Source organism: Chamaea fasciata, unplaced genomic scaffold, assembly GCF_029207755.1.
Source record: "Chamaea fasciata isolate MVZ Bird 193981 ecotype frontalis unplaced genomic scaffold, bChaFas1.0.hap1 SCAF_5, whole genome shotgun sequence".
Lineage (NCBI taxonomy): Eukaryota > Metazoa > Chordata > Aves > Passeriformes > Sylviidae > Chamaea > Chamaea fasciata.
In genome coordinates this window covers 3,258,859-3,283,201 of record NW_027094090.1, presented here as the reverse complement: position 1 = coordinate 3,283,201, position 24,343 = coordinate 3,258,859, and the positions used below count along the sequence as shown (strand labels likewise).

At 46.0% G+C, this 24,343-nt stretch overlaps 1 protein-coding gene across 1 annotated transcript in view; it reads left to right on the top strand.

The window, feature by feature from the left end:
* The first annotated feature begins 10,911 nt into the window (after positions 1-10,911).
* MKLN1 (muskelin 1) overlaps positions 10,912-24,343 on the top strand; it is a 102,289-nt gene continuing 88,857 nt past the window's right edge. The window contains exon 1 of the mRNA XM_066182660.1: positions 10,912-11,012. Coding sequence (XP_066038757.1) covers positions 10,918-11,012 — 95 coding nt within the window. The 5' untranslated portion in view covers positions 10,912-10,917. The remainder of the gene's footprint in view (positions 11,013-24,343) is intronic.

The window sequence follows — 24,343 nt, the reverse complement described above, 5'->3', positions numbered from 1 at the left end:
GGCCATCTGAGAGGATCTTTAGGTTGTAATGTTCATTCTGTGTGACAATGTTCAGATTCAAGCCAAGAGAAATAAAAAAAAAAAAAAAAGGTTTTGTTACACACTTCATCAAACTTCACTGGTGATTTGATGTATTGCCTTAAGATGTTCCCACATCCACTCATTTTACAAAATGATAAGAAATCTCTCCATTTCTGCGTTCTCGATAGCATTCTCTGCATTCTACTCCTTAACTTCTGTTATCCCATCATCCTTTTGCCGGTCAGAGACTGATGTCACTCCCTGCCTTCCCCCTTGCTGTGTTCAGGACTGAAGTCAGAATTGCCAGGTAAAAATTTCCAAGATTGCTATTCTTGCCATTTCCTTTTCCAAGTTCCCAGCTATCTGCCTGGTTTTCCATCACTTCTAAAAGGTCACTCTCTCAGCAGTGAGTGCTCTCTCTGGAGCGCACATTGTCCTTGCTTACCACACACAGGCATATTCTTGGAATTACCTTCTTTTTAACCACTCGCCGCTTCCGCATTCAGCCACACGCTCTGGATGCCCACACAGCCATGACTGCTGCTCGCTGGCAGCAGAGGAAACTGACGTCCAAGCAGGCAGCAGCAGTGGATGGCTTGAATGACTCTTAGCATGAGGTACTTCATGGGCACCATGGGCAGGTTTGGCACCTCCATTCTGCCCAGTGCTGTGGTCTTCATCATTTCATGGGATGGGGCAGCACTGAAGGACACATGGAAGAGCTGGGGAGGAGCTCGATGGGGCTGGTGCTGTGAGGGGAGAGCCTTGCACAGGGCTCAGAGCATGCCTGGGAATTTGGTTTTTGTGGCCAGCCCCTCCAGCACTGCCCAGGCCGTGACAGAGCAGGGACACATCTGCCAACCCTTGCCCCCCAGTGGCAGACTTGTGTCTCTGGTACTTCTTGAGCCTCAATACCCCCTAACTGCTCTGTAGGATCAACCCCCAGCTCAGAATTGTGTAGTTGCTCATCCCCCCGCCTTCCCTTTTCTTAAGAAAACCTGCTTGCTTTTCCCTTTTCCATTTCCAGACCTGTTATTTTTACCCTTGGAGCTATGTATTCCCAAGGGGAGCCATGTCTGCTGCTGCTGTCCTGCTGGAGGAGGCAGGGGTGTTCTGCCTTCCTTGGACTCTTTTTTAAGTCTCTGCAGCTCTCATGGATGGTAGGTGCTCTCCAGACATCCAGGACAAACAGAGAGCTGGGAATCACAAGCAAATCTGTAGCTTTGGGGTATGTGTGAGGACATACTCCATGAGGTTACAACACACTTTTGAGCTTCCTTCAGTTTTGCATGGAGTCATATTTCTCATCTTTGACAAAGATGACTGGATTCAAGGCCAAGGGCAGAACTAAGGGTCTCAGGGAAGATAAAGAGGGTGAACTGGAGGGCTCCCCAGGGATCAGGGCCTCACCTTGCAGAAGGACACAGCCAAGGCCCCATTGAGACAAATCCCAATAACAAGGTGTCTGCACAAAGACTCTTAACCTGAGGCTTATGCTGAGCAAACTCCTTCACCCCCTGCAGTGACCAAGGAGCTTGAATTTCCACATCTAAGTCTGGACAAACAGGAATACACCAGCAGGTAATGTGGGATGATCTGTGCAGTAAGAGAAGTCCCTTGCTAAGTTAAGATGGAGCTTGTTTTATTCCAGCACATGTTGGGCTGATACTCTCTAGACTGTGCTTTTTCAGGTGCTAACGTTGAAGGATGTGGTGATTTGGGTCATACTCCTGTCTCTCTTCTCTGACTTTGTGTTGTGTATCCCTCTCTTCTGGCATCTCTGTAGAGGGCATCCTCCTTCTCAGCAATGTGGGGAGGCCTCTGAGCCCCACAGTCAATCCATGGTGATGGGGGCAGGTCAGGAAAGTAGCAGGGATGGCACTCCCACATCCCACAAACCTCTGAGCGCCACCTGCCAAGCCCACACAGATGACTGCCTGCAAGCAGAGTCCATCCCAAGCCTCCAGCAGTCACAGCACTGTTGCCTCCCTCCTTTTCCCAGGAAGCAAATTGCAAACCCAAATAACCGCAGGGACCAGCAGAGCACAGAGGGCTCAGGCATCAGTCCAGGCCCGTCTGTGGCTCCTGGGAAATTGCTTCTGATGAAGCAGGAGAAGCTGAGCCTGGGAAGAAACAAGCCTCCCACTGGGTATGTGGCTCTCCTCTCTTCCCGAAAAAATGGAAGCACTGTCCTGCAATGGACTGAGAAATCTGGATCTGTAGATAAAAACAGGCCCAGACCATGTGTCACCCCAGCCCCTCCCAAAAAGCCTTTTGGTGGCGGTAGGGTTGGGCTCTGAACAGAACAGATGAGTCTGTTTGGGTGGACTTGCTGCTGGGGCAACAGTAAAATGCAGCTTGAGATCCCTGAATGACTTGCACTGAGTGAAAATGCTTATTCCTCCATAGAATATTATTTCTCTCTTAAGTGGAAGAAAAATTCATCTCCCTTCATGAGAGCAGTGTGTTCCCCCTTTTTTCCACTTGTGCCTGAGTGCTCAAGAGGGTCTTAAGTGGAGCATCTATGGCCATGGAGGGTGACCTTGGTGAACAGGCATATCCTTCCCCAAGCCCTTCCCATCCCAGAACTGCTGCCAGTATTTCCACCTACAAAACCAGGAACAGCCACAACAGGAAGCAATCCTCTGGAATAAAGCAGCTTTTCAGAGACTTTGGAGATTGGGCACAACCTCTCCCCAGGAAGTGCTGGCATGGGTTGGTGAGTTTGGCATGTGGATGTTTCATGTGTGTGGCCATATAATTGCATTTTGTCAGGCCTGGGAAGTGAAAGGATGCTTTCCTTCTCCAGAGGTCAGGCATTACTGCTCCTTATGGATCTCTGTGCGGAAGATCAGAGAACACCTGTGGTGGAAAGGATCAGTTCCAGGTTATCTGTGGATTTTTCTCCCCCTATTCCAGGCTGTGGAGATCCTGAGTGAGATGTCTGTACAGGATGCAGAGCAGTTGGCAGAAGCTGCTGAGATGGTCTTGAGCTGGCTAAGCAACTCCAGGGAAAAGGGATGGGAGCTGGCATCATCTCCATGTGGCCTGTGGCTGGACACTCCACAGGAAACAGGGAGAGCCCAACAGCCTCACTGGAAAAGTCATCTTCTGCACAGATGAAAGCATGAGACTGTCCTCAAGAGGAGAAAATAGCTAAAGAGAGTGAGAAACCTTGGGCTGTTTCGAAGAGAGGCAGAGGGAGAATGTGTCTCCCTGGATTGGCCTGGCAAGAGTCAGGCTTGCAGAGGTGGGACAGAACATCATAGGAGGGCACTGGGGGAGCACTAAATTTTATGATTTTCATGTAAAATCAGAACAGGTTAAAAACCTTTGTCTGCAAATTCAGAGCATAATTAGCAGTGAGTCATGGAAAGTGTTGTTCCAGCTAGCGTAAAAAACAAGCTGGTGCTGAAGGGTCTGCTAGTTGTTTGAAAGCACCAAGAGCTTCAGCCCAAGATTCTTTCTTCCTTAATTGCACCACTCTTGGCCACTCGCTCTAAATTAAGCAGACAGGAGCACAAGAGAACTAATGCACTGCTCTGAAAGGCAAACTATTAACCAAAGTGTCTCTCAGATGTTTAACTTCAAGGAGGTGTGATTGAAATCTCATCAATTACGATCAGCGGACATGAGGAAGGCTTGAAGTTCATCCATAACGTAATTTGCAGGGTAATAAAAATTAAAGATGTGAAATCTCTGCTGGGCTGAGTCTGCTTCAGTCCCCTGGGTGAGTTAGATGGGTCCCTGTACCATGATTCCCACTGTGTTGCCTGTGTGCAATAAGTGCAGTGCAAGAAAAGTTTCTCTGATGCACTTTTGTTACTCAGAGGATGTTGCTGTTGAATATTTACACCACACTTACAAATGTAAGGATTTTTTTGTGCAGTCTCAGGCATATTTCCTGCTTTTGGCTTAATTGGCAGTTTTCTCTTTCCAAAATTCACCCAGTTTTTCTGACAGTTCTTCTGGACCACCTCTTTGTTGTCCCCTCCATCCTCTTCTTTTAAACACTTTGCCCAAGTTCCCTGCCCTCAGCAAACCAGTCAACAGGAACAATGGACTTAGGGGAGAGGTGACATTGCCGGCTGAAAAACAAGATTGAGTCCTTCACTTTCCCACTGTGCTGCTGACAGAACACTACTTAGCACTCCTACCCTATGACACATTACCCAAACATTAGTTAATTATCCTGCCTGACTCCTTAGAAAGCAGGCAATTAAGTACTTAGCTTAGTTCTCCTGGTGAAGAAAACCAGGCACAAAAAGAGGTTAATAGGGGAAAGACCAATGCTGTCCTGTAGGGTGAAGAACATCCCTGTGCCTGTATCAGAGAATGGTTTGGGTTGGAAAAGACCTTGGAGATCATCTCATTCCAACTCCCCTGACACGTGCAGGGACACCTTCCACTGGGTTGCTCCAAGCCCTGTCCAGCCTCTTCTTGAACACTTCCAGGGATGGGCAGCCACAGCTTCTCTGAGCAACCTGTGCCAGGGCTTTCCCACCCTCATATGGAAGAATTTATTACTAATATCCCATCTAACCCTACCCTCTGGCAGTGGGAAGCCATTCTCCCTTGTTCTGTCAGCCCATGATTTTGTCCCAAGTCCCTCTCCAGCTCTCCTGGAGCCCCTTTAGGCGCTGGAAGAAGCTCTAATGTCTCCCCAGAGCCTTGTCTTCTCCAGGTGAACACTGACAGCTCTCCCAGCCTGTGTCCAGAGCAGAGTTGTTCTGGCCCTTGGAGCGTCCTTATGGCCTGTTCTGGACTTGCTCCAATAGCTCCATGTTCTTCTTACATTGGGGGTTCCAGAGATGAATACAGTACCTTAGGTGGGCTATGACCTTCCAGTTAATTCCAATTGAATTCCTCCAGTTTAGAGGAGGAATGCAAAGCATGGGGCTTGTCTTACCCATCTCAGCCATCTGCAATAAAGCTGAGCCCTTCTAGAATGTGCCTAGACAGACCAGCACCTCAGGAGAGTGATTCAGCCTCGTGCAAGATGTGTCCGACTATGGTGGGCTGAATCATCCTCTGGGAGGAGCACCCAAGGAATCCACCTTCTCCATCCTGCCCAGGGGAAGGTGGGGATGCCCCAAGCAGACAGTGTGACTTGTCTCCAAACCACAGACTGCAGTGTTGCCAGGATCAGTGCTCAAGAGTTCCTGGAACCTGGGAAATGTTTCGCTGCTGTCATTTGAGCCGACTTTGATGAGCATTGTGGAGCACCATGACAGAAAGAAGGCTGCAAGCTCGCTGCTATCAATTTCATGACCAGTGCTCCATGAATTTGGGATATTTTTGGAGAGAGAAAGTGCTGCAATACACTATTTCTAATGCAGAGAGAAAACAGTTAGCAAAAAGAGGAGCTTTTTATCAACAGAAGGAGCCCAAGTCTAGTAACAAGACTCTAGCCATTGTGACTAAGTACGCCATAAAATGTGTAATTAAGCACTATAGCAACTATTGAATTCCAAGGCACATTTTGCATCTGAAACACAGGACAGAGCTCTCTTTGGGTGATTCAGAGGAATCATCACAACACCCCAGCGCTCCACAGTGCACAATGAGCAGCGAGTGCTTGCCGTGCAGGAGCATCCCTGTGGGAGCAGTCCTGCCTGGGATGAACACACCTGCCTGGGGGGGAAGAGATGAGTAAATATTTTTAGCCTGAGGCACAGCTGGGAGTGTCTCGTCTGCTTCCTACGAGTGCTGAATTGTGGAGAGTGGCTGAGTGTCATGGCACGTCACACTGGTGGGCACAGAGAGAGTGGCATGGGGGTGACGTCGGAAAACTGCATTTTTCAGAAAAGAAGGACACTGTATTGTTAGAGCAAAGTCCAGAGGAAGGCCACAAAGTTGGCAAGAGGACTGGAACATCTCCCTTACAAAGACAGGCTGAGGAAGTTGGGGCTGTTCAGCCTGGAGAAGAAAGGGTTGTGTGGAGATCTCATAGAAACCTTTCAATATCCAAACAGGGCCTACAGGGAAGTTGGAGTCTTCCTCAGGAACTGTAGTGATAGGACAAGGAGTAATGGGTACAAAGTAGAAGAGAGGAAATTTAGGCTAGATATTAGGAAAAAATTATTTATTGTGAGGGTGCTGAGGCACTGGAACACCAGTGGGAGGATGTGGATGACCCAAGCCTGGCAGTGTCCAAGGCCAGGCTGGATAAGGCCTTGAACAACGTGATCTAGTGGAAGGTATCCCAGTCCATAGCAGGTGAGGTTGGAACTAAATGATCTTTAAGGTCCCTTCCAACTCAACCCATTCCATGGTTTTACCAAAGGATGGAGCCTGTGAGTGTGATTTGTGCCACCGTTCCCATCTCACTGTCTTTCCCTGCCCTCGGGTGCCCTATTTAGGTTCAGACAGGGCTGAGCACGCAAGGGTACCAAGAAGATCTTCTTTCCCCACTGTGGCTCAGAGCCACTTGCATCCCTTAAAAGGCATCTTCTGACTCAGTACACTCTCCTCCATTGTTTGGGGCATGTTGTTTTGCAGCTGGAGACTGGTGAATGAAGCTGAGTTACTGACCTTGATTCGAAAAAAAATGCACACTTGTGCTTTGCAAAACAAGCCTTTTAAAGCTGGCTTTTATGCAGAGAATTATGTCAATGTGTGCATGGAGGCGCTGGCATTTTGGGCCTCTTTCAATCTTCTGGATTGTCAGCGAGGTCTTTCACTGATTTAAGCCTTCAACCAAAGGACGGATGCTGCAAGAGGCAGTGAAGAGGACTCAAGCAGGTATTGGAGTGTTTAGCCTAGAAGCAGATGCTTGGATCAGGGCCTAGATCAGAAGAGGTATTTTATTACGCTGAAGGAGGTATTGTTTTACTGCATTGTAAAGAGGCACAGATGATCCCTCTTTCTAAGGGGAGAAATAAAACATCATCTGGTTTTGAGGCTTGTTCTCACCCCTTTTCGGTGTGGATGTGCACGGCAGCCCCACAGGAAAAGGTCTCAATGAGCTTTGCCACTTTTTTCCATCATGTCATCAAAATGAGAGATGGAGATGAGTGAGGCCAGTTTGAGGAGTTTTTGGAATTCCCTCTGGTCCTGCTCCAGCCTTGCCCGCAGGTAAGAAACATTTTACTTTGAAGGTGCTATGGGAAGCAGCAGGCGTTTGACTTGGGTGGAAGCTCTTAGCCTGGGTTTGGTGCAGGCAGGAGGTTTTATTGCCTTTGCACCATGTCTGAGTTAAACGAGGCCCTGGCCTTGCAGGAGGAGCTCGGTTAGGAGAGCACCGCCAAAATCTGGTAGGACAATACCCTGCCGGGCCAGCGTTTTGCTTCCTCCCCCTAAACAATAGGAGTTTACACAACTGCAGCCCACTTGAGGTTTCTGCCTTGCTTCATGGCTGAGCAACAAGACCCCAAATGTTACAGCTCTGCCTAATGTCCTTGGCTCTGTCCTGCTTTGGAAGGAAACATGCAGCGGCCTGTGCTGCCAATGCTATTTCCTCTCTCTCTCATCTTTAAAGGTCTCTTTTTCCAACAGCTGATCGGCTCCGCAGCTCCGGGGAGGACGTGAGATCCGGCTGGCCCACGAGCTGGCTGGTATGGCTGCGTGCCATGTTGTTGTTTGTATTGCTTTCATTTTTCTGGCGTTACTTGGCTCTTCCATGCAACTTGTTTTCATCCTGAACTATGTGCTCATTACATATCCAAACGCCCACGCGAGGTTTTGCATGAGGAAACTCGAAACACACGCGCAGTAGAGGAGTGAGTTTCTGATTGGGGGGGGAGGGGGGTGTGAGATATTTGTCTCGAGGCTGACACAAACAATCCCCGAGTTTCCTGCAGTTGGGGTTCCAGCTCGCTGATGACAAGAACATGAACGCTGTGTGCGCATCCTCCTGGCAAAGGGACGTGGGGAACATCTCTTGTGGTCACCTTGGCCTTTCCCAGCAACTCCAGCTACTGTCCAAGGCACACATCCAGGGACCTCCGAGCTCTCTGGCAGGCTGGTCCCTGAACGCCAAAGGGACCTTCTGCTGCTAAGAAAGCTCTCACTTCCCCTCAGCGGCCCCATCCGCAAAGAGCAGCCAGCCACAGGCAGCACGGATTCACCCAGCCAGCTCTGGGCCAGGAGGAACCAAAACGTGCTGGAGGGTTTCAGTGAGGTCCCAAGTGAGGGGGGGGCAGAAGCAGGAAAACTCTGCAGGAGTTTGCTTCATAAGGACAAGGAAGCTTGTGACGGGCCTGGAGCCCAAGTTTGATGAGGGGCAGCTAGGGGGGCTCAGCCTGGAGAAAAAGAGGCTCAGGGGGGACCTTCTCACTCTCTACAACTCCCTGACAGGAGGGTGCAGCCAGGTGAGGGTTCGTGTCTGCTCCCAGCAATAGGATGAGAGGAAACAGCCTCAATTTGTCCCAGGGGAGTTTTAGATTGGACATTAAGGAAAATTTCTTCACTGAAAGCTTTGTCAATCACTGAAACAGGTTGCTCTGGGTAGTGGTGGAATCACCATCCCTATAAGTATTCAAAAATCATGTAGATGTGACACTTGAGGACATAGTTTAGTGGTGGGTTTGGCACTGCCAGGTTAGTGGTTGGACTTGGGGATCTTAGGGCTTTCCCAACCCCAAGAGATTCCATAACTGTTGGATAATTTTAGAGGTCTTTTCCAACCCTAATGATTCTGTGATTCTATGTGTAGGTGCCCTCTTTGCGGTACTTCCCTGGAGGAATGGGTCTCAGTCACTGCTAGAGGCAGGAAGAGGAATGTTGGTGCCATTGGGCTCCCCACATTGCTCAGATCCAGTGTTACATTGGCAGAGCAAGCACAGCACAGGCCTGGACCAGCAGAGTGGGGTTCAGATACTCATGTTTATAGATACTCTTCTGTGGCCCCGTCACCAGCTGGGCTCCAGCAGCTGCCCTGGTTGGGATACAGAGAGCTCATCTGGAGGCTGCAGGCTGTCCAAATCCACAGCACAACACTGCCCTGCACATCATGCTCCTCCCCACCGTGCTCTGTCCACACAGTGTGGAAAAATCCTCTTCTCCAGCAGCCACTGCTAACTGCACAGGACTGGGCAGGCTGTGCTGGAGGGACCAGAGGGCTCGGTTTGCAGCTTTGGATTGCTCTGCTTCCTCACAGCCTTCCCCGCCGCCTGTGCTGCAAATGAATAAAGATTTTCCAGTGCTGTCAGTACTGCGTATTTCACCAGCATTCCCTTCACCTGAAGTCCAAAATGTGCTAAAAATACGCTGGCTTGGCATCCAGGTCTTGATTCAAGTGGTAACAGGATATTGGGCAGAGAAGTCCTGGAGTGGTTTCACTGTGCAGCAGCGAGCTGCTGGCTCTTCCTCCTTCTGGCTGCTGCAGGGCTGTTACCCCCTCTCTAAACTCCCTAAATTTCATATTCAGAGGTCACAGGTGTCACACATCATCGCTCCCCTTGGGCTGGTTGTTAGCAAGGCTCCGAACACTTAGGTGGTGTCTCTTCCTCTGGGGCTGGGAGTATATTATCAGCAAAGCATTTGTTTTATTACTCCTGTGGTAATTTTGGGAGGGGATGCCAGCAGGCTGGAGCTGGGAAAAGTGAAGTCTGAAATGCCACGGGAAGGCCACAAACTTCAAAAGGCCTCGTTAGTGAAGCAGCAGCAGGAGATGTGGATGTTTGTGCCTCATCCATGGATTTTGTTGTGCTGTTGCTGAGCCGTGTGGCTTTGATACCAATGAAAACACAGCAGACCTCCTCTGGGAAGGGGTCTTGAGATGAAGTGCTTTCTGCTCCCCCTCACTTTTGAAACACCCAGTTGATGTTCAGCCTTCAAGGCTGCTGAGCGAGTTTTTCATCCACAGGCAGATTTTGCTGCCACATTCTCACTCACTTTCCTAAAATAAAGGGAAAAAAAAAAAAAAAGAATCTTTGTGCTAATTTAATCTAGCCAGGCATCCTGCTGTCCTGCCTCATAATATCTCTCCAATCTGTCATTTCCAACAGACAGTGGTTTATTGGTTTGGCTTCTTCATTTTTTTTTTTCACCCTCTGGTCTTGAAATATCTCCCCTTTCTTTCTCAAGTAGCCCAGAGCTCTCCCAGGGGTGTCCCAAGTTTCCTACTTGCTATGGTGGGAGCTCTGGGTGAAAACATCTCCCTTCTACAGCAAAAACCCTACAACAACCTCAGACAGAGAGAAGCTTGTCAAAGAATGTGTCAAGCTTATGTGCTGGTCCGGTTGGTGCTGTGTTGGTGGTTGGACTTGATGGTCTTAAAAGTCTTTTCCAGCCTTAACAGTTTTATAGTTCCAGGACCCGGTAGGATCAAACCTCACTGGGTTTCTTTTGACCCCTTTCTCAATCACCCACCCGGCTGGGGCCAGGAAAGGAGCATTTCCTTCGGAAACCAACACTCCACGAGCGCCTCAGCCCACCCGAGCCCCTCAGGGCATCCCTCTGAGCCCCGAAGTGCATTCTCCAAACTTCTCAGCTCACCTCAAACCCTTGAGCCATCCCTTGAGCCCCTCAGGGAATCCCCTCAGGCCACCTCAGCTCCATGGGGCATCCTCTGAGCCCCTCAGGGCATCCCCTCAGACCCACAGCCCCTCAGATCCATGAGGGATCCTCTGAGCCCCTCAGGGCATCCCCTCAGACCCACAGCCCCTCTGAGCCTCACGGGGCACCCCCTGAACCGCTCATGGCTCCTCAGCCCCAAGGGGCAGCGCCTGAACCCCTCAGCCGCCCCCCGAGCCCCCTCAGGCCGCCCCCCGAGCCCCCTCAGGCCGCCCCCCGAGCCCCCTCAGGCCGCCCCCCGAGCCCCCTCAGGCCGCCCCCCGAGCCCCCTCAGGCCGCCCCCCGAGCTCCGCCGGCGCGTCCCTTTAAAAGCGCGGCCCCTTTAAGGGCTTGGCCCCGCCCCCCGCGGTCGCTGCCGGGGCCGCTGCTGACAACAAGATGGCGGCGGCGGCGGGTCCGGCGGGCGTCGAGAGCCGCGTGTTGGGCTACAGCCTGCACCGCTGGAGCAGCTTCTCCTCCACCTATCTGCCCGAGTGAGTGCCGGGCTCGGCACCGCGCCTGGAACGCGCTCCGGGCTCGGGTCTGGGGGTGGCCGAGCGGCTTGGCCTGTGTGGGGCCTGCGCGGGCCCCGCGCTGAGGCCTGCGCGGGGAGGCCGCGGCGGGGGGAGCGGGGCCGCGGCTGTGTGCGAGCGGCGTTCCGTGTGTGGGAACGCTCTGTGCAGCGGGTTTTGGGGGCGCCGTGTGGGAGCAGGGTCTCTACAGGAGAGTTTGGGGCGGCTGTGTGTGTGAGAGGGTTCTCTCCAGCAGGGTTTGAGGGCTGTACTGCGGGACTCAGGAGGTCCTCAGCAGGGCTGGAGGTGCAGGGACAGGGCACCATCGCTTGGGGCTGTGTTTGGCAAGTGGCTCATGGAGAGATTTGCGGGGAGTTGCGTGGGGCAGAGGGTCCGGGCTTGCAGAGTTAAATGGGGAGGGCCTGGAGAGTCAGGCTTGGGGGGAGCTTTAGCACAAGGTATGGGCGAAGGGAAGTTGCAGCTAAAGAGGGGAAGCTGACCCCAGATTTGGGGGAAGAACAGGTGCCGGGGTGGGAGAGGCTGGTCAGTTACTGGGCGAAGGGAGGAGAAGGGTCAGTGCCCCTCCTGCCCTGCCTGTGTCAGGTGCCTGTGGGCTCTGTGTTTTTTGGCAGCTGGGCGTCTTGTGCTGCCGCTGACCTCTGGAATGCTGGGCCGTGTCACCTGCTGTGTGTGATTTTAGGGGAAAGGGGTCACCTGCTGCCCTTTAGGAATTTGGGGGCTGGCAGGAGCTGCTAAGCCGTGGGTTTGCAGCTGATCCCATCCTCTGTTGGCCATCTGGCATCCAGCTGCAGCCTGTGGAATTCTTCCAGTTGCTGACAGTCGGGTTTGGAGTGACCACAGCGTGGTTTAGGCGTGATGTTTTTGGTGCACCTTTTGCAAAAGTCATCCCTGGTGCTGGAATTCGGGAGGACTGCCGGGGTCACAGCACAACGAGGTCATTATGGGCTGTCGAGACTCATCCCATCATCGATTGTGCTGCATTTGCTGACCTTTGATTGATGTGTCCTGAATTCACCCACTGTCAACAAGTGACAGAGTTGCCTTAGTTGTTAATTATTAATATCCTCAATTATCTCCACTTTCCAAAACGAAGCAAAACCTCTAAAAACAGGGTTTTTGAACTGAACTCCAAATTGTTTTGTTTTTCTGTGTATTTTCTGTGTTAGATGTGAAAAAGATCTGGTGTCTTTTCTAATTGGCAATCTTTGGTGGTAATTAAGCCATCTCTTCACCTTCCCTGTTAAAGCAGCTTGCCCTTAGGGTGCCTCTTTCAGGTCTCTGATGGTCTTGTAGTTATTTCTACTGGCATTTCTGGCTTTGGAAATCTTATTAAAGTGTTGGTCCCTGAGGAGAGGGATGACAGTCCATTATTGATCTCAGTGATGAGCTATAAACACAGAGTATTGTCCTTCTCCTCCATGTTCCTTTCCAAAGCTCCCATTAGTCCCTTTTGCTCCTGACTCTTGTTAGGAATTAATGTTCACATGGCATCTGCAGCGCTGCCCCAAGTCCTTAATGCCTTCCCTGATACAAATTCCCATTCCTGCAGCCGGGCTGGTGTTTTACAAACACGTGACCTTGCGTTTGGCTGGTTTTAAGACGTTGTTTAAAAGTGCTTGTCATCAGTGAAAACAGTTTTATCTGCTTTTAAGCACTGTAATACCAGCAGTGGGGTTGTCCTCTGGTGTGCTGACCTTGGTCTGAGGGATTCTGGTGCTAATGCGCTGTCTTGCTATGGAAGTTGTGGTTTTTACTTGCTAACTTTTTATTCCCGTGGTCTGGGAGAGAGCTGGAATACAGTCTGGATTGGAAAGGAGAGGCTTTGACCTGTGATTTAACATCAGCCTCTCAAAAAGAGAAAGTTTAATAAGAAATATATGGGAGGAAAGGTTTTTGGGGATGGGCTGAAGATGGAAATCTGGAAAATTCCTGGGACAGGACAATAACACCTTGTGAGGTGAACATGCACATGGAGCTAAAGGCTGTCCTAGTATTTAATGTGCAGAACAAAATGATGCTTGCCTGGAAGAACTTGATCTTAGAGGATGTTTTTCAACCCACATGATTCTATGACATTGGGAATTTCTGGTTATACTGTAGTTTAAATAAGTTTGCTGGCATAGCTAGAAAGAAACTACTTTAACCTTGAAGGAGAAAAGGAGCTCTGCTGTCATGTAAGTAGGAATGAATATACAACTTATTAAATATTATGGCTGGTTGTTGGAGGTTGTGGTATTGCAGGCAAAGTGCTCGGGGAGGAGGAGCAGCGGAGGAGTTAAGCATGATTTAAACACATGCCTCAAGTAGTTGTATGGTTTTAAATGTCAGACAGGGTTATGGAATGTAAAACTTCCATCACTGCTGACCAGGGAAGAAATTAGATGTCTGGTGACATCTCACCTGCTTATGTGATGCTGAACTGACATTGAAACTTTTCAGAGCACTGAAATCATCTGATAACCTTTCTTTTAATTAAAAAAAGGCCTAAACAAAGCAAAACAAAAAGTGTTTTTCAAAGGCCTTTCTGGTCATGCTCTAGTTGAGGATTAGGAGTCTATTGAAAAACACTTATTTTCTTTCAGTGATAGAGAAGCTTCCTCTGAATGCCAGCATCTTTCCTCTTGTATTTGATGGTGGTACTGGAGGATTAGTCAGTGCTGGATTCAGTTTCTTGCAGTTTTACCTGTGCTGCAGCTACCTGCATGTTTGCAAGGACCTTTCCAGACATTAAGTGAGGATTGTCTTAATGAAAGGAAATAGTTCTCCTGTTTTTTCAAATCACTGGAGTTGTTGTCTATTGGTTTGTACCTGCAAGAAGACTGACTTGGATATTTATTTTAGAAACTCTCTGGGTAGAAATCAAAGAATTGGTCTGGTTATAGTGGCTGGCTCAGTCTGTGTTGTAGGGGAGGTTGTACTTTTGGGAAGAGAATTGATCCAAGAAGAAATTCAGTGTTGGAACATCTGGTGTTTCCAGAGATGCTCTGCCCATGCAGAGGCATTGAGAGGCTTGAGCTCATCCAGCTTGGAAAATGATCATGGACTTTAAATGGACTTTATTCCTCTTCCCTCCCTGCCCTCCTGCATGAAGTGATGAGCTCAAACACTGTTTCTTTCTGGACAAGGAGGGAATAAACAGTTATAGAAGGTAATACAGGCCTTGCTCCAACTTGGGGTTTTTTTGGTCGGGAATAGAAGCAGAAGCTCTTGCTCTACACTGAGAGAAGCATTTCATACCCTGACTTTTTTAGTGGCCTGTTTTTGTAGCTGCTCCAGTTTGAACTTCCTCCCGAGGTGAAGTGCTGTGCTCTGTGCCATGCAGCCGTGTAACCTTTTTTATTGCCAGGTTTCTGTATCCTGGGGCTGTGGGTTCTCCTGGCTACATCAGCCTCATGATGGTATTTTGTGTTGGGTAATGCACTCAGGTCCTTCTGTCACTGTTTTATACAGCTGAAATCCCACTTCAGAGACTCCCAAGAGCTTTTTGCTGCATTCCTCTATTCACATACTCTAGTGGGGAACTTTCATCCTGTTTCTGTTGCTCAGATTTTCAGTCCTTCAAGTTTTCCTGTATGGAATCTCTGTAGAGGAAGATCAGTATATTTCCTGTGTTTCACTTCAGGATTTTTCATTAGTATTTTGTTTATTTCTTGTTCTAAGGTTGTTATTAAGAATATAAATTAAGATTGGTCTCTTAGCTGATAATTAAATACCATTAACAACCTCTTAGTTAGTGTCACTTTTTCACTGCAACTCATTTTAATCTATTTCATGGTCTACTTTAGTTGTTCGGAGTATTCCAGTCTTCTCCAGTTTGATGCCTTGAGTGGTGTCATATGCTGAAGGCTGAATAACTGTTGTCCCTTTCCTAGGAAGTGTCCCGAAGCAGGGAAAGATCCAGTTGATTTGTTAAAATACACTCAAAATAATTTTATTTTTTTCATTGTTTTTCTGTATTTCCATCAAACTAGGGGAAGAAAACTTAGTGCAAGATACTTTGATAGTAAAATATGAGTGACTCATAGGTTTTTAAAGTGAGAATGCAAATTTTATTTTTGCTTTCTACTTATAAGGATGTGACAGCAAGTTCCTGGCCAGACTAAAAAGTACTGCTGTAGTGGTTTACTCTGAAGGAAGTGTACTCTAAGTGTTTTCAAATCTTGCAGAACTTAGCAAGAAGGTGAAGAGAACACGTGTAGCAAACTTTATGGGGCAAAGTGCATAAGGATTAAAAACAACAGACGTAACAAACAAACAAAAAAACCCAGGTGGAAAATAACCTGAATTCCAGCTCCCCTGCTCACTGAAATGATTGTAACAGGAAAAAACATTTGTTTGTGGCCAGTGAAATGTGGTTCTCAGTTTCTCCTCCAACCACATGAAACTGATGACTCAGATCTGTACCTTAGAGGTGCATAGATCTCCTTGTAGATGCACCAGGTCTTGAAGGATCTCGTGTTCAAGCTGAGATCAGTCATGACTACTGATAAGTCATTATTTTTAATATCCTGTTCCCTGAGCCCAAACTGTGTTCCCTTTACAAGGTGAGGATTCCTTCTGCTGAGATCTGAGTAGTTTAAAGCCATCCAAGACCAGACCCAAATGGTGGAAGAGTTGTAGAACTGTAACTTTGGAGGTTTTTTGCACTAATAATAAGCATTAATGTGCTTTTTTTCAGCTTACGTTGTGAGCATTTCTAGCTTTACTTCAGTATTCTGACACAACCAATTCACTTTCCTTGTTGTAATTGCTTTGCCTTTAGATCTGGGAAGGTGAGCAGGGGCTGGCTCTGTAACTCCTGATGGCTTTCAGTATTGATCAAAACTTCCAGCATTTATTAAAATGAGCAGGAGATGCAAACAGTGAGCTGACCCATTCTTTTCCTCTCAGCTGAACCCTGTGTGTAGAAATGCTCTCAGTTCTGCTTTTCGTCCTTTCCGGTGGCCAGTGGAAAATATTTTTCCCCTCTGCTTGTTTGAGTGGACTTTCCTGGATGTTTCTAGACAACCTCATGTTCTGACAAGCATTTTTCATTTTGTTTACGTCTCTTCTTTAGCTTAGGATTTTTCTGTGAGTGCTGAAATTCAGTATTTACAGAACAAAATATTTCTGTAGGAAAGAAAGTTGCCTACACATCGAATACATAACCATAAAATGCTTCTTTGGTGTCTGATAAAGTTTATTAGCGAGAAAGAAAATGTCAGAGGTGGAGGGAGTGAAAAAAACCTCACAAAATTATGAAGTTATGAGGAATTATGTGTTATGATATCTCTTGCTCCCCAGGTGAAGATACAAGTGCTGTAGCATCAGGAGAAATCTCTTTAGACTCCAGTTAAAATATAGACATTATTTAAGAGATTAGACAGGTTTATTCACTGGCAGAAGGAGGAAGGTGAAATGCTAATTGCTCAGGTTCCCTGGTGTGCCCAACCTGGCAGAACCTGTAGTGCTCTGATGTTCAGCATATTCTGGGATGGCATTTCACCTTAGGAGCATTAAGAATTTTATCTTAGGAGCATTAAGAATGTGAAATTTTCATGGGAGGTGTTAACATTGTCACATTGTGGGTCATTTGCTGTGGATGTGGCTGCATAGCCTGTGAGTCGAATAAAAGTTTTCCAGCCTTTAATTACTAATTACTGGCTTAAAGACTAACTAGTTATTGAGTCACAGTTTTCCTTGGGATAAACGTTGCTCAAGGCATCATGTACAGTCTGCTTGATTTTATTTTTTTTTTCATGGCAAAGAATATGCTTTTTAATTCTGTACATTCATTATGTTTTTATCAGATTGCTGGTAAAATGGTCAGGCTTATCACTACCATCGATTTTGTGATTTGCTCCGGATTTTTTTGCTGAGATTAAGTGGTGTGGGCAGCACTGATTCCATCACTTACATAGATGGTGACTTGTTCCAAAGCAAGCCAGTGCTTGACTTTAATTGCGTCTTAATATAAACTTGTAAACCCAGATATAATTTTGCTTTTTTGGCCTGTTGAATTCTGTGGGAAGGGCGAGCTGCAAGTTCACTGGGTCTGAATTCCATAATACACCAGTTACTGGAAGGGGAGGAGGAGCACTGAAAATCCAGAGTGGTTTATTGCTTTAGGTAGTTGCTATTTCAGTCATTACTTGCAACTCAATGTGCATAATCCTTGAGAAATTATTTCCTGGATCAATTTAAATCAAGGAGCACAAACCATCTATTTAAGTTGAGGACAGCAGCCTGCACGTCTGAATTTAAACTGCAGGAGCAGACTGGCTGATAGCACTTGCTCTTCCTCTGCTGGCACCTTCTGCTGTTCCTGGAAAAGGACAGGATCTTCATCATGGAGAAAAAATCGTGCTCTGGTCAGTTTGAATTTGGTGGTGTTTTCCTTGGTCTTCCCTGCCTTTCCTCCTGAGACTGGCTGGGTTTGTAATGTCATGCTCAGGCTCTGGGAAGGTGCCTGAAAAAACATTGAAACTCTGTTTAGGACATGACCTGTATTTTTCTGGAATCCTTTTCTGTCAGTACAGAGTTTAAACAGCATTTGGCTCTTATGGTAATTATATTTAAACAGCAATTTCCTAGCCTGTTCTGCACTTGCAAGTTTTATTAGTAAAGAGGTGCTCTTAACTCAGAGTGTTAAATTATAGGTAAAAATTTGGGTTAGGTAAATTGACCCATGAATAAGGAATTGATGAATGAGTTCCCACTCCACTCCTATGTGACAGTGTACTAGTGCTAACTTTCAATTTTGTCTTCTAAGAATCCTGGTTTCTGCTACAGGCTTTGGAAGCTGCCAAATATGAAAATAATTTTGGCCTGGGAACTGCTGTATCCTTTAGCATGAATTATGTATATTGATCCAAAATAAGGAATTATTCCCTAATGTAAACCAGGGTCAGATGTTTGACCTGTACTGTGTTTCTCCACATGACCAGCACTTAACAGGGTGAGACATCCTTATCTTCCCACATCAGTATTTTGTCTTCTGCATTCCCTGAGTTGCACTGTCAGTGAGAGAAGCTTTATTTTGAAAAGAAATCTGTGAAAGTTTTCCCACCTGGAACCAGGAGTCATTTTCCATGGAGTTTTGGTGGAAAAACATCCAAACTTGACATCAGTTTGGGCATGAGGGCGCTTCAGTCTGTTTTGTTGAACGTAATCTGCTTTAAGTTCTTTTACAGGCATTGGATTTTTGGGTGAACTTTTACTGGGTGTGAGGTTACAGTGCTGATGAGTATTAAAGATGTGTTTATGGCTTACATTAGCAATGTATATCTTTACATGCAATCACTCTGTCTGGTTTTGTGGCTTCCTCTGAGTGGAATTATTACAGATATTGTGGAGTATAGGAGCATCCTTGCACTGTTGTGAAATCGTGGAAGGCCTTGATCTACTTCCTGGCCTTCGTTAAGTTTTTCCATATGTGCATTAGTCAAACAGAAATACTTTACTGAGGTTGTGCTGCTTCCAAAAATACAGCACAGGGAGTTCACATAGATGTGTGCTAGACATTGCTTTCCTCTAATCTGCTTAAAAAGGATCTGTCCAGTCCCAGGGAAATGCTTTTGGAAATGGGAAGTGAGCAGTGCTGAAGTGGACTGCTCTACCAGAACTGAGGATGATTTGGAAAGTCAAAGTTCAGTGACTTTTTTGGTGATTGCTGGCAGTAGAAATCCCTATGTTCACATACAATCCAAACTATTTTCAAGCTAGATATGAGATTTTCTCAAAATGAAAACTGAACGTTGTTATCCGGTGGTTGTGGGTGGTGATGTTTTAAACTCTGAAAGATTTTACTCCAGTATTTTATCTGTTGGCTACAGATTCAGTCAGCTGAAGAGTGTAATCTCTTCATCTTTTTCCTTGAGTCTTGAAGGGCAGAATTCATGCTATTCTTGGTCTTTTTATTAAGCCAGGGATTTATTTCTACTCAGGGAGTCTTCTGGTATCTTACCTAGGCTTAGTTCAAAGGCTGGAATTCAGATGTCCTTGTGTGCTCAAATATCCTTACTGAGGATAATAATACGTACAGGTGAACACAGAGTATGAAATGAGTAAAAGAAACTGCATCAGATGATTTTATAATCACTGAGTTCACTAACGTCACTGGCATTTTTAGTTATTTTCTTATAAAACAGCAGATAGACACTAATTGAACTGCGTAGAAAATATCTGTTTTAGTGATCTAATGATTCTTAAATTTAAACCTAAAGTTAGTGCAGGAAGAGAATGAACCTTGGTAATTTTTCAACCTTAGATGATTCTCAGCATCACTTAGCAGTGAAATTGCATCTAAACTATAATCCCTGAATGTTGGGCCAATTAGGCTGGTAATCTGTGAGGCGTGAAGTTACTGTGGGTACCAACCTAAGTAAATAAGCCTGACTTTATTTTTTTCTCCTGTTTGTTTTTCCTCTGGGCTAATACTGATATTCCCAGCCTGGAGCTGGGAGCTGTTGCCACCAAGGGATTTGAATCCCTCAGTGATATAGTCAAAAGTTTAATCCGTGATTTAGGGTTGTTGAGTGTCACTGGAATAGAAGTTAATTTACCGGGTTCTGGTAGCTTGGAAATGACCTCAGGTTGTGCCAGGGGAGGGTTAGATTGGATATCAGGAAGGGATTCTTCACCAAAAGGGTTGTCCAGCCCTGGCACAGCTGCCCAGGGCAGTGGTGGAGTCACCATTCCTGGAGGGATTTTAAAGACAAGTGGATGTGGCACTTCGGGACGTGGTTTAGTGGTGGCCTTGGCAGTGCTGGTTTGATGGTTGGACTTGGTGATCTTAGGGCTTTCCCAGCCCCAAGAGATTCTGTGACTTCTGCACTGCACTGCTGCAGTTTTAGTCACTATTGATACTACTCAATTCCTGTCATGTCTTCAGGAAGAACTGATGAATCAAAAAAGTCTTGTTTAAAAGTCATAACTAGATAGAGGGAGTAAAAAAATCCCATGTATTTCCTAACTTGCCTTACTGGAAATGTCTGCGACGGGGTCATTTAGCATTAAAGAAGCAGTTTGGTTGGTCTGGCAGTGATGATGGGCGGATCAAAAAAAAAACCAAGAGTATGCTTTTCATTGAAAAAATTGAGAACCTGATTATAATAGGGCTGTTTCTAGGCCAGAGCTAAGTGATGCCAGGTCTGTTGTCCAGTATAGTCAGCTGTGAATCTGATGAATGTATTTCTGCAAGATTTCTAAATTCTTCAGTGTGTTTTTGTAATGCTGTATTTATTAAGCTGTTTTAGTTTTGATAGAAATAAGTTTCTAATATACTGGATAATAGTGTGAGACTGCTGAGGAGGTGAATCAAAATTGAGCAGCTAACTGGCCAATCTCGTGGCATTATTATATTTAAAACTGTGCACTTCTGTACATGTTCTATTCAAACTTTGTTTTGCTATGCAAGAGGTTAAGAAATCCTGTGTTGTAAAAAAGCAACCCCAAACTTTTTTTCCTGAATGGATCTGCATAATAACTTTCTGTTTTTGCTGTGTTTCAATCAACACGTTTTCATGTCTTTACGTCCTTCTGCCAGTCTGAGCAGAGAACTTTTCCAAGGAGAAGGAGAGAAACTAAAAAGCAGAACCTAAAAAGCATTTTTTGACTTGATTTAGGGGACACCCATAGGTACTTGCAGGTTTTCAAACATTGTAGCCAGGTGGTTCCAAACCAGTAAGCTCATAGTGAGTTATGGGAGTTGCAGGAGAAAAAAAAACCCTGTAGTTCTTTCCAGTCTATTAGGTTTTTAAGTGGTAAGTAATTTTTTCCCCGTTTTTCTTGGTTAAGGCTCTGTGTACATTCCAGTGTCTAGGCTGGGCAGGATTATCTCCGTGGATGCTTTCTGCTGGCTGCTGGGAGGGTTCTGCATGTTTGGAATAGTTGGGTCCACCACGTCTTACAGTGGACTTAATGGAAATTCTAGTCCCTGTATTCCAGTTGCTGTATTCTTCCCAATCTCTTTTGGGATGGTTGTAGGAAAAAACTGAAAGAATTATCACGTGGTCAACGCTGGAGCAAGTATTTAGTCCATTTCCAGCCAGTCTGTGTTTTCCTAGCACTCCAAGTGCCTTTTTTGCAGTGTAATGGCGTGGTAGTTCTGTGGTTTTGAAGAAGAGAGTCTGAGTTCCAAGTCCTCTCTTCGCAAAGCCTGTGCCCTTTCCTGCACAGCTGCTCTCTGAAGAGCCATGGGAATGTGCCAAGCAAAGAGTGTTTGGGATTTGTTTATGCTTAAAGACTCGTTCCTAAAGTCATGGATTTCCCTAATAGCAGCTCCATGAAAATATTTAGGTTAGATGCAAATTACAGCAACCTTAAACCTAATTTGCAGCGTATTCTGCAAAGTCATCTTATGCCTCCCTTCCCCGCTGGAGCAAAGGAAAACTCTCCCTTAGCGACTGTCGTGCCTGAACCTACAGAGCTCTTTGCACAGAGAAGTCACAGGCATGGGGAAGGACACCTCTGTCATTCCAGCAGAGATCAGCCAACAGTTGGCACAAAGGATGTGACGGTTTCTGGGCTGGTCAAAGGAAAAATTATCTCCTTCCAGCAGTTGTGAGACCAGCGTCTGCCCGGGTAATAAAAAGAAACTTGCCCTATGCTCTGCCAAGAACTTTCTGCATGAAGCCATCCACTCTTCAGCAATGGGAATGCTTACACTAAGGCTTAGCTGCAGATAGCTGTGCAGGCAGCCAGGTTAGGAAATGAAGCACAGCAGGGCCGCCTCTGGAATTGCTTGTGGTGTTAATAAAATGGCCCCTCCTGCTTTGCTTCTCATAGCAGAGGTGCCACGTCACCTCATTTTTTTTAGTAGTTTCTTTCCAGTGGGAAGGGGGAGGATTGAGAGTTCACTTCAGTGGGAACCTCTTGTCCCAATCCAGCTGCTCATCTTTTAGTCTCAGTATGAGCTGAACTGGAGAACTGTTCTGAGGAAAGAAGTTATTTATGCGAGTCTTTATTATAGCTGCTGGTGTCGGGAGGGGGAGGATCCTTAGCGAGTGGGTGGGGTGTGGTCCCTTTGGCAGTGTTGCAGATTCCTGCTAGACTCGATCTTGTATCCACAGCTGATGATGAGAAGTTATCTCGAGCCACGTTTAATGGGTTGCTTTTTTCGCAGGAAAAGCTTGCGTAACACCATTGGTACTTGTGGTAGCTCGAGGGCTTACAAATACCTTTTTTTTAAATGTCTTGTGAAAATTACATGGAAAGTTGTTGTGTTAATGGAATTTTCACTTTTAAAGTTTCTCAGATTTTAATCTAGGTGTCATATCAGCAAAGCCTCCCTCTGGGTACTGTGTAGGAGTTTTGTGATGTCCAGAAAAAGGGCTTTTACACGGAAAAAGGCGTCTGCTGTTAGGACAGGCGTTTGTTTGTTTCTTATTGCCTCACGGCTTCTGCAGTGCTTGAATTCCTCCCAGTCCATGAATTTTCCTAAACTCTTATGGTAAATTGGCTTTGTGCACATGGCCTTTGGTCTTCAGTGTTTGTTTAATCTTAATAAATTAATAACCCATGTATTTAAAACATTTCTAACTCCATTGATAGTGCTATCTTTATCTTTCACATTTTTAGCCTTTATTTTGTGTGAGCTGTTTGTTCTTTTCTCTCTCTGTGGAATGATTTTTATCTTGTCTAGCTGTACTGATTGAGATCTTCCCTGATTGTGGCAAACTGATCTTTGACCTGGAGAAGCAAACAAATCTGCTTCTAAAAATATGATATTTGGGTTCTGTCCCAGGTGCAAAATGCCTCTTTCCAGCTGGGCATTATCTGACCATGCAGCAGTGCCAGTTCCTGCGAGTGTTGCTCAGAGTATGAAGAGTTTATTGTCTAATGTTTAAACAAATGTAATGGAATCATAAATAGAATTTATTCCGTAGGGTAACTTGTCTTCTTATGTTCCAGGATTAGGATAAAGTTCCATAAAGGAGGAAAGCCATAAAGCATTATCTAGTTTTATCTGCCTTTGTATCCCTAAAGTATTTAATATAAGATACATATCTTTAAGTTTAGCCTTTTTTTTTTTCTCTCTCCAGATACCAAGAGGTATTAAGAATTTATTAAATAGCATGTCTTGCCTGTGGCATGGTACAGGAAACTGCAGGTGATTCTTCTCAAAAGCAAGTGTCTTGTGGTTTCTAATGGTGACTTAGCTTTCAAACTGGCAGCTTTTATTAGAAATTTGTGTCTCAGTTCCCAAATTCTTCTCTTTGCTTAGGTTGGTTTATTTTGTCCCAGTTGTAATTACAAGACAGGGCCAGTTTTCTCTTGGAATTGAGCCTCTTTGCACTGCAGATGATGTTCTTAGCTGGATGTTGAACTATGTAGAGCCAGGTTTTTTATGTTGGCTGCGGCTGGAGCAGAGGGCAGTGCTGTTCCATTGCGTTTTCCCAGGTGGGGATGGGTGAATAAAACAGCCACAGACCTGGATTGGTGCTGGCATCGCTGTGTTAATACATGCCGTGCTGTGATGGGAATCAGCTCCAGGGAGGGGGAACTTCAGTTTTATTCCTGCACTGTGTGAAAATCCGGAGGTGTTCTCCAAGCCTATGGATAGACACAGCCACTTGGCCAGCTCTCAAAAGTGTTCAGATTGAAGAGGCCACCCTGGTGTGGCTCCTGGCCCTGTCCCCTGTCTCATCATGGGACTGCCTGGATACTGTTGCTGCTGAGGTGATTTTGGGCTGCCCAGTGAGGAAAGGGCCAACTAATTTCTGTCTGGTAATGCTCAACCTCTGACTTAACCTCTTTCCCTTTGGAGCTTTCATTGGAGAGCTTTTTCCTCCAGCCCTTTGTAGTAATCCAGATGCTCGTGTTCTTTTCCTCCTACACAGCAGATGGAGATGGCAGAAGCCTTTTGATGACTGTTTCCTTCTTTTTACATAAGTTTTATGAGCTGACTAGTTCGTTAGTTGGAAGTGGTGGAGAGCTCACAAGCCCTGTCCAGCAGGTGGTGCATTGTCACCTTGCCAATAATTATATATTTTCGGGATTTTTAGGAGGTTTTTTTTTCAGTTTAATCTGGGATGTGAGCTTTACTGCATGGTTATAGAAGAGAAAGCAGATGTGTCATGTAACTTTCATGATGAATCTGTTTCATTTTAGCCAAAAAATAACTATTTTGAATTTATTAAATACCTAAATGTTGTACTATTTCAAAGTGAAGCAAGCAATTCAATTTTGCTGGTTGAAGCGTTGAACTTCTGCTTTTTTGTGTTTTGTTCTGGGCTTGTAGCTCATGAAAAATACTTGTTAAAATCTGGCATGACTTGGGTGGTCATCTTTCTACCAGGAAAGCTTAAGTA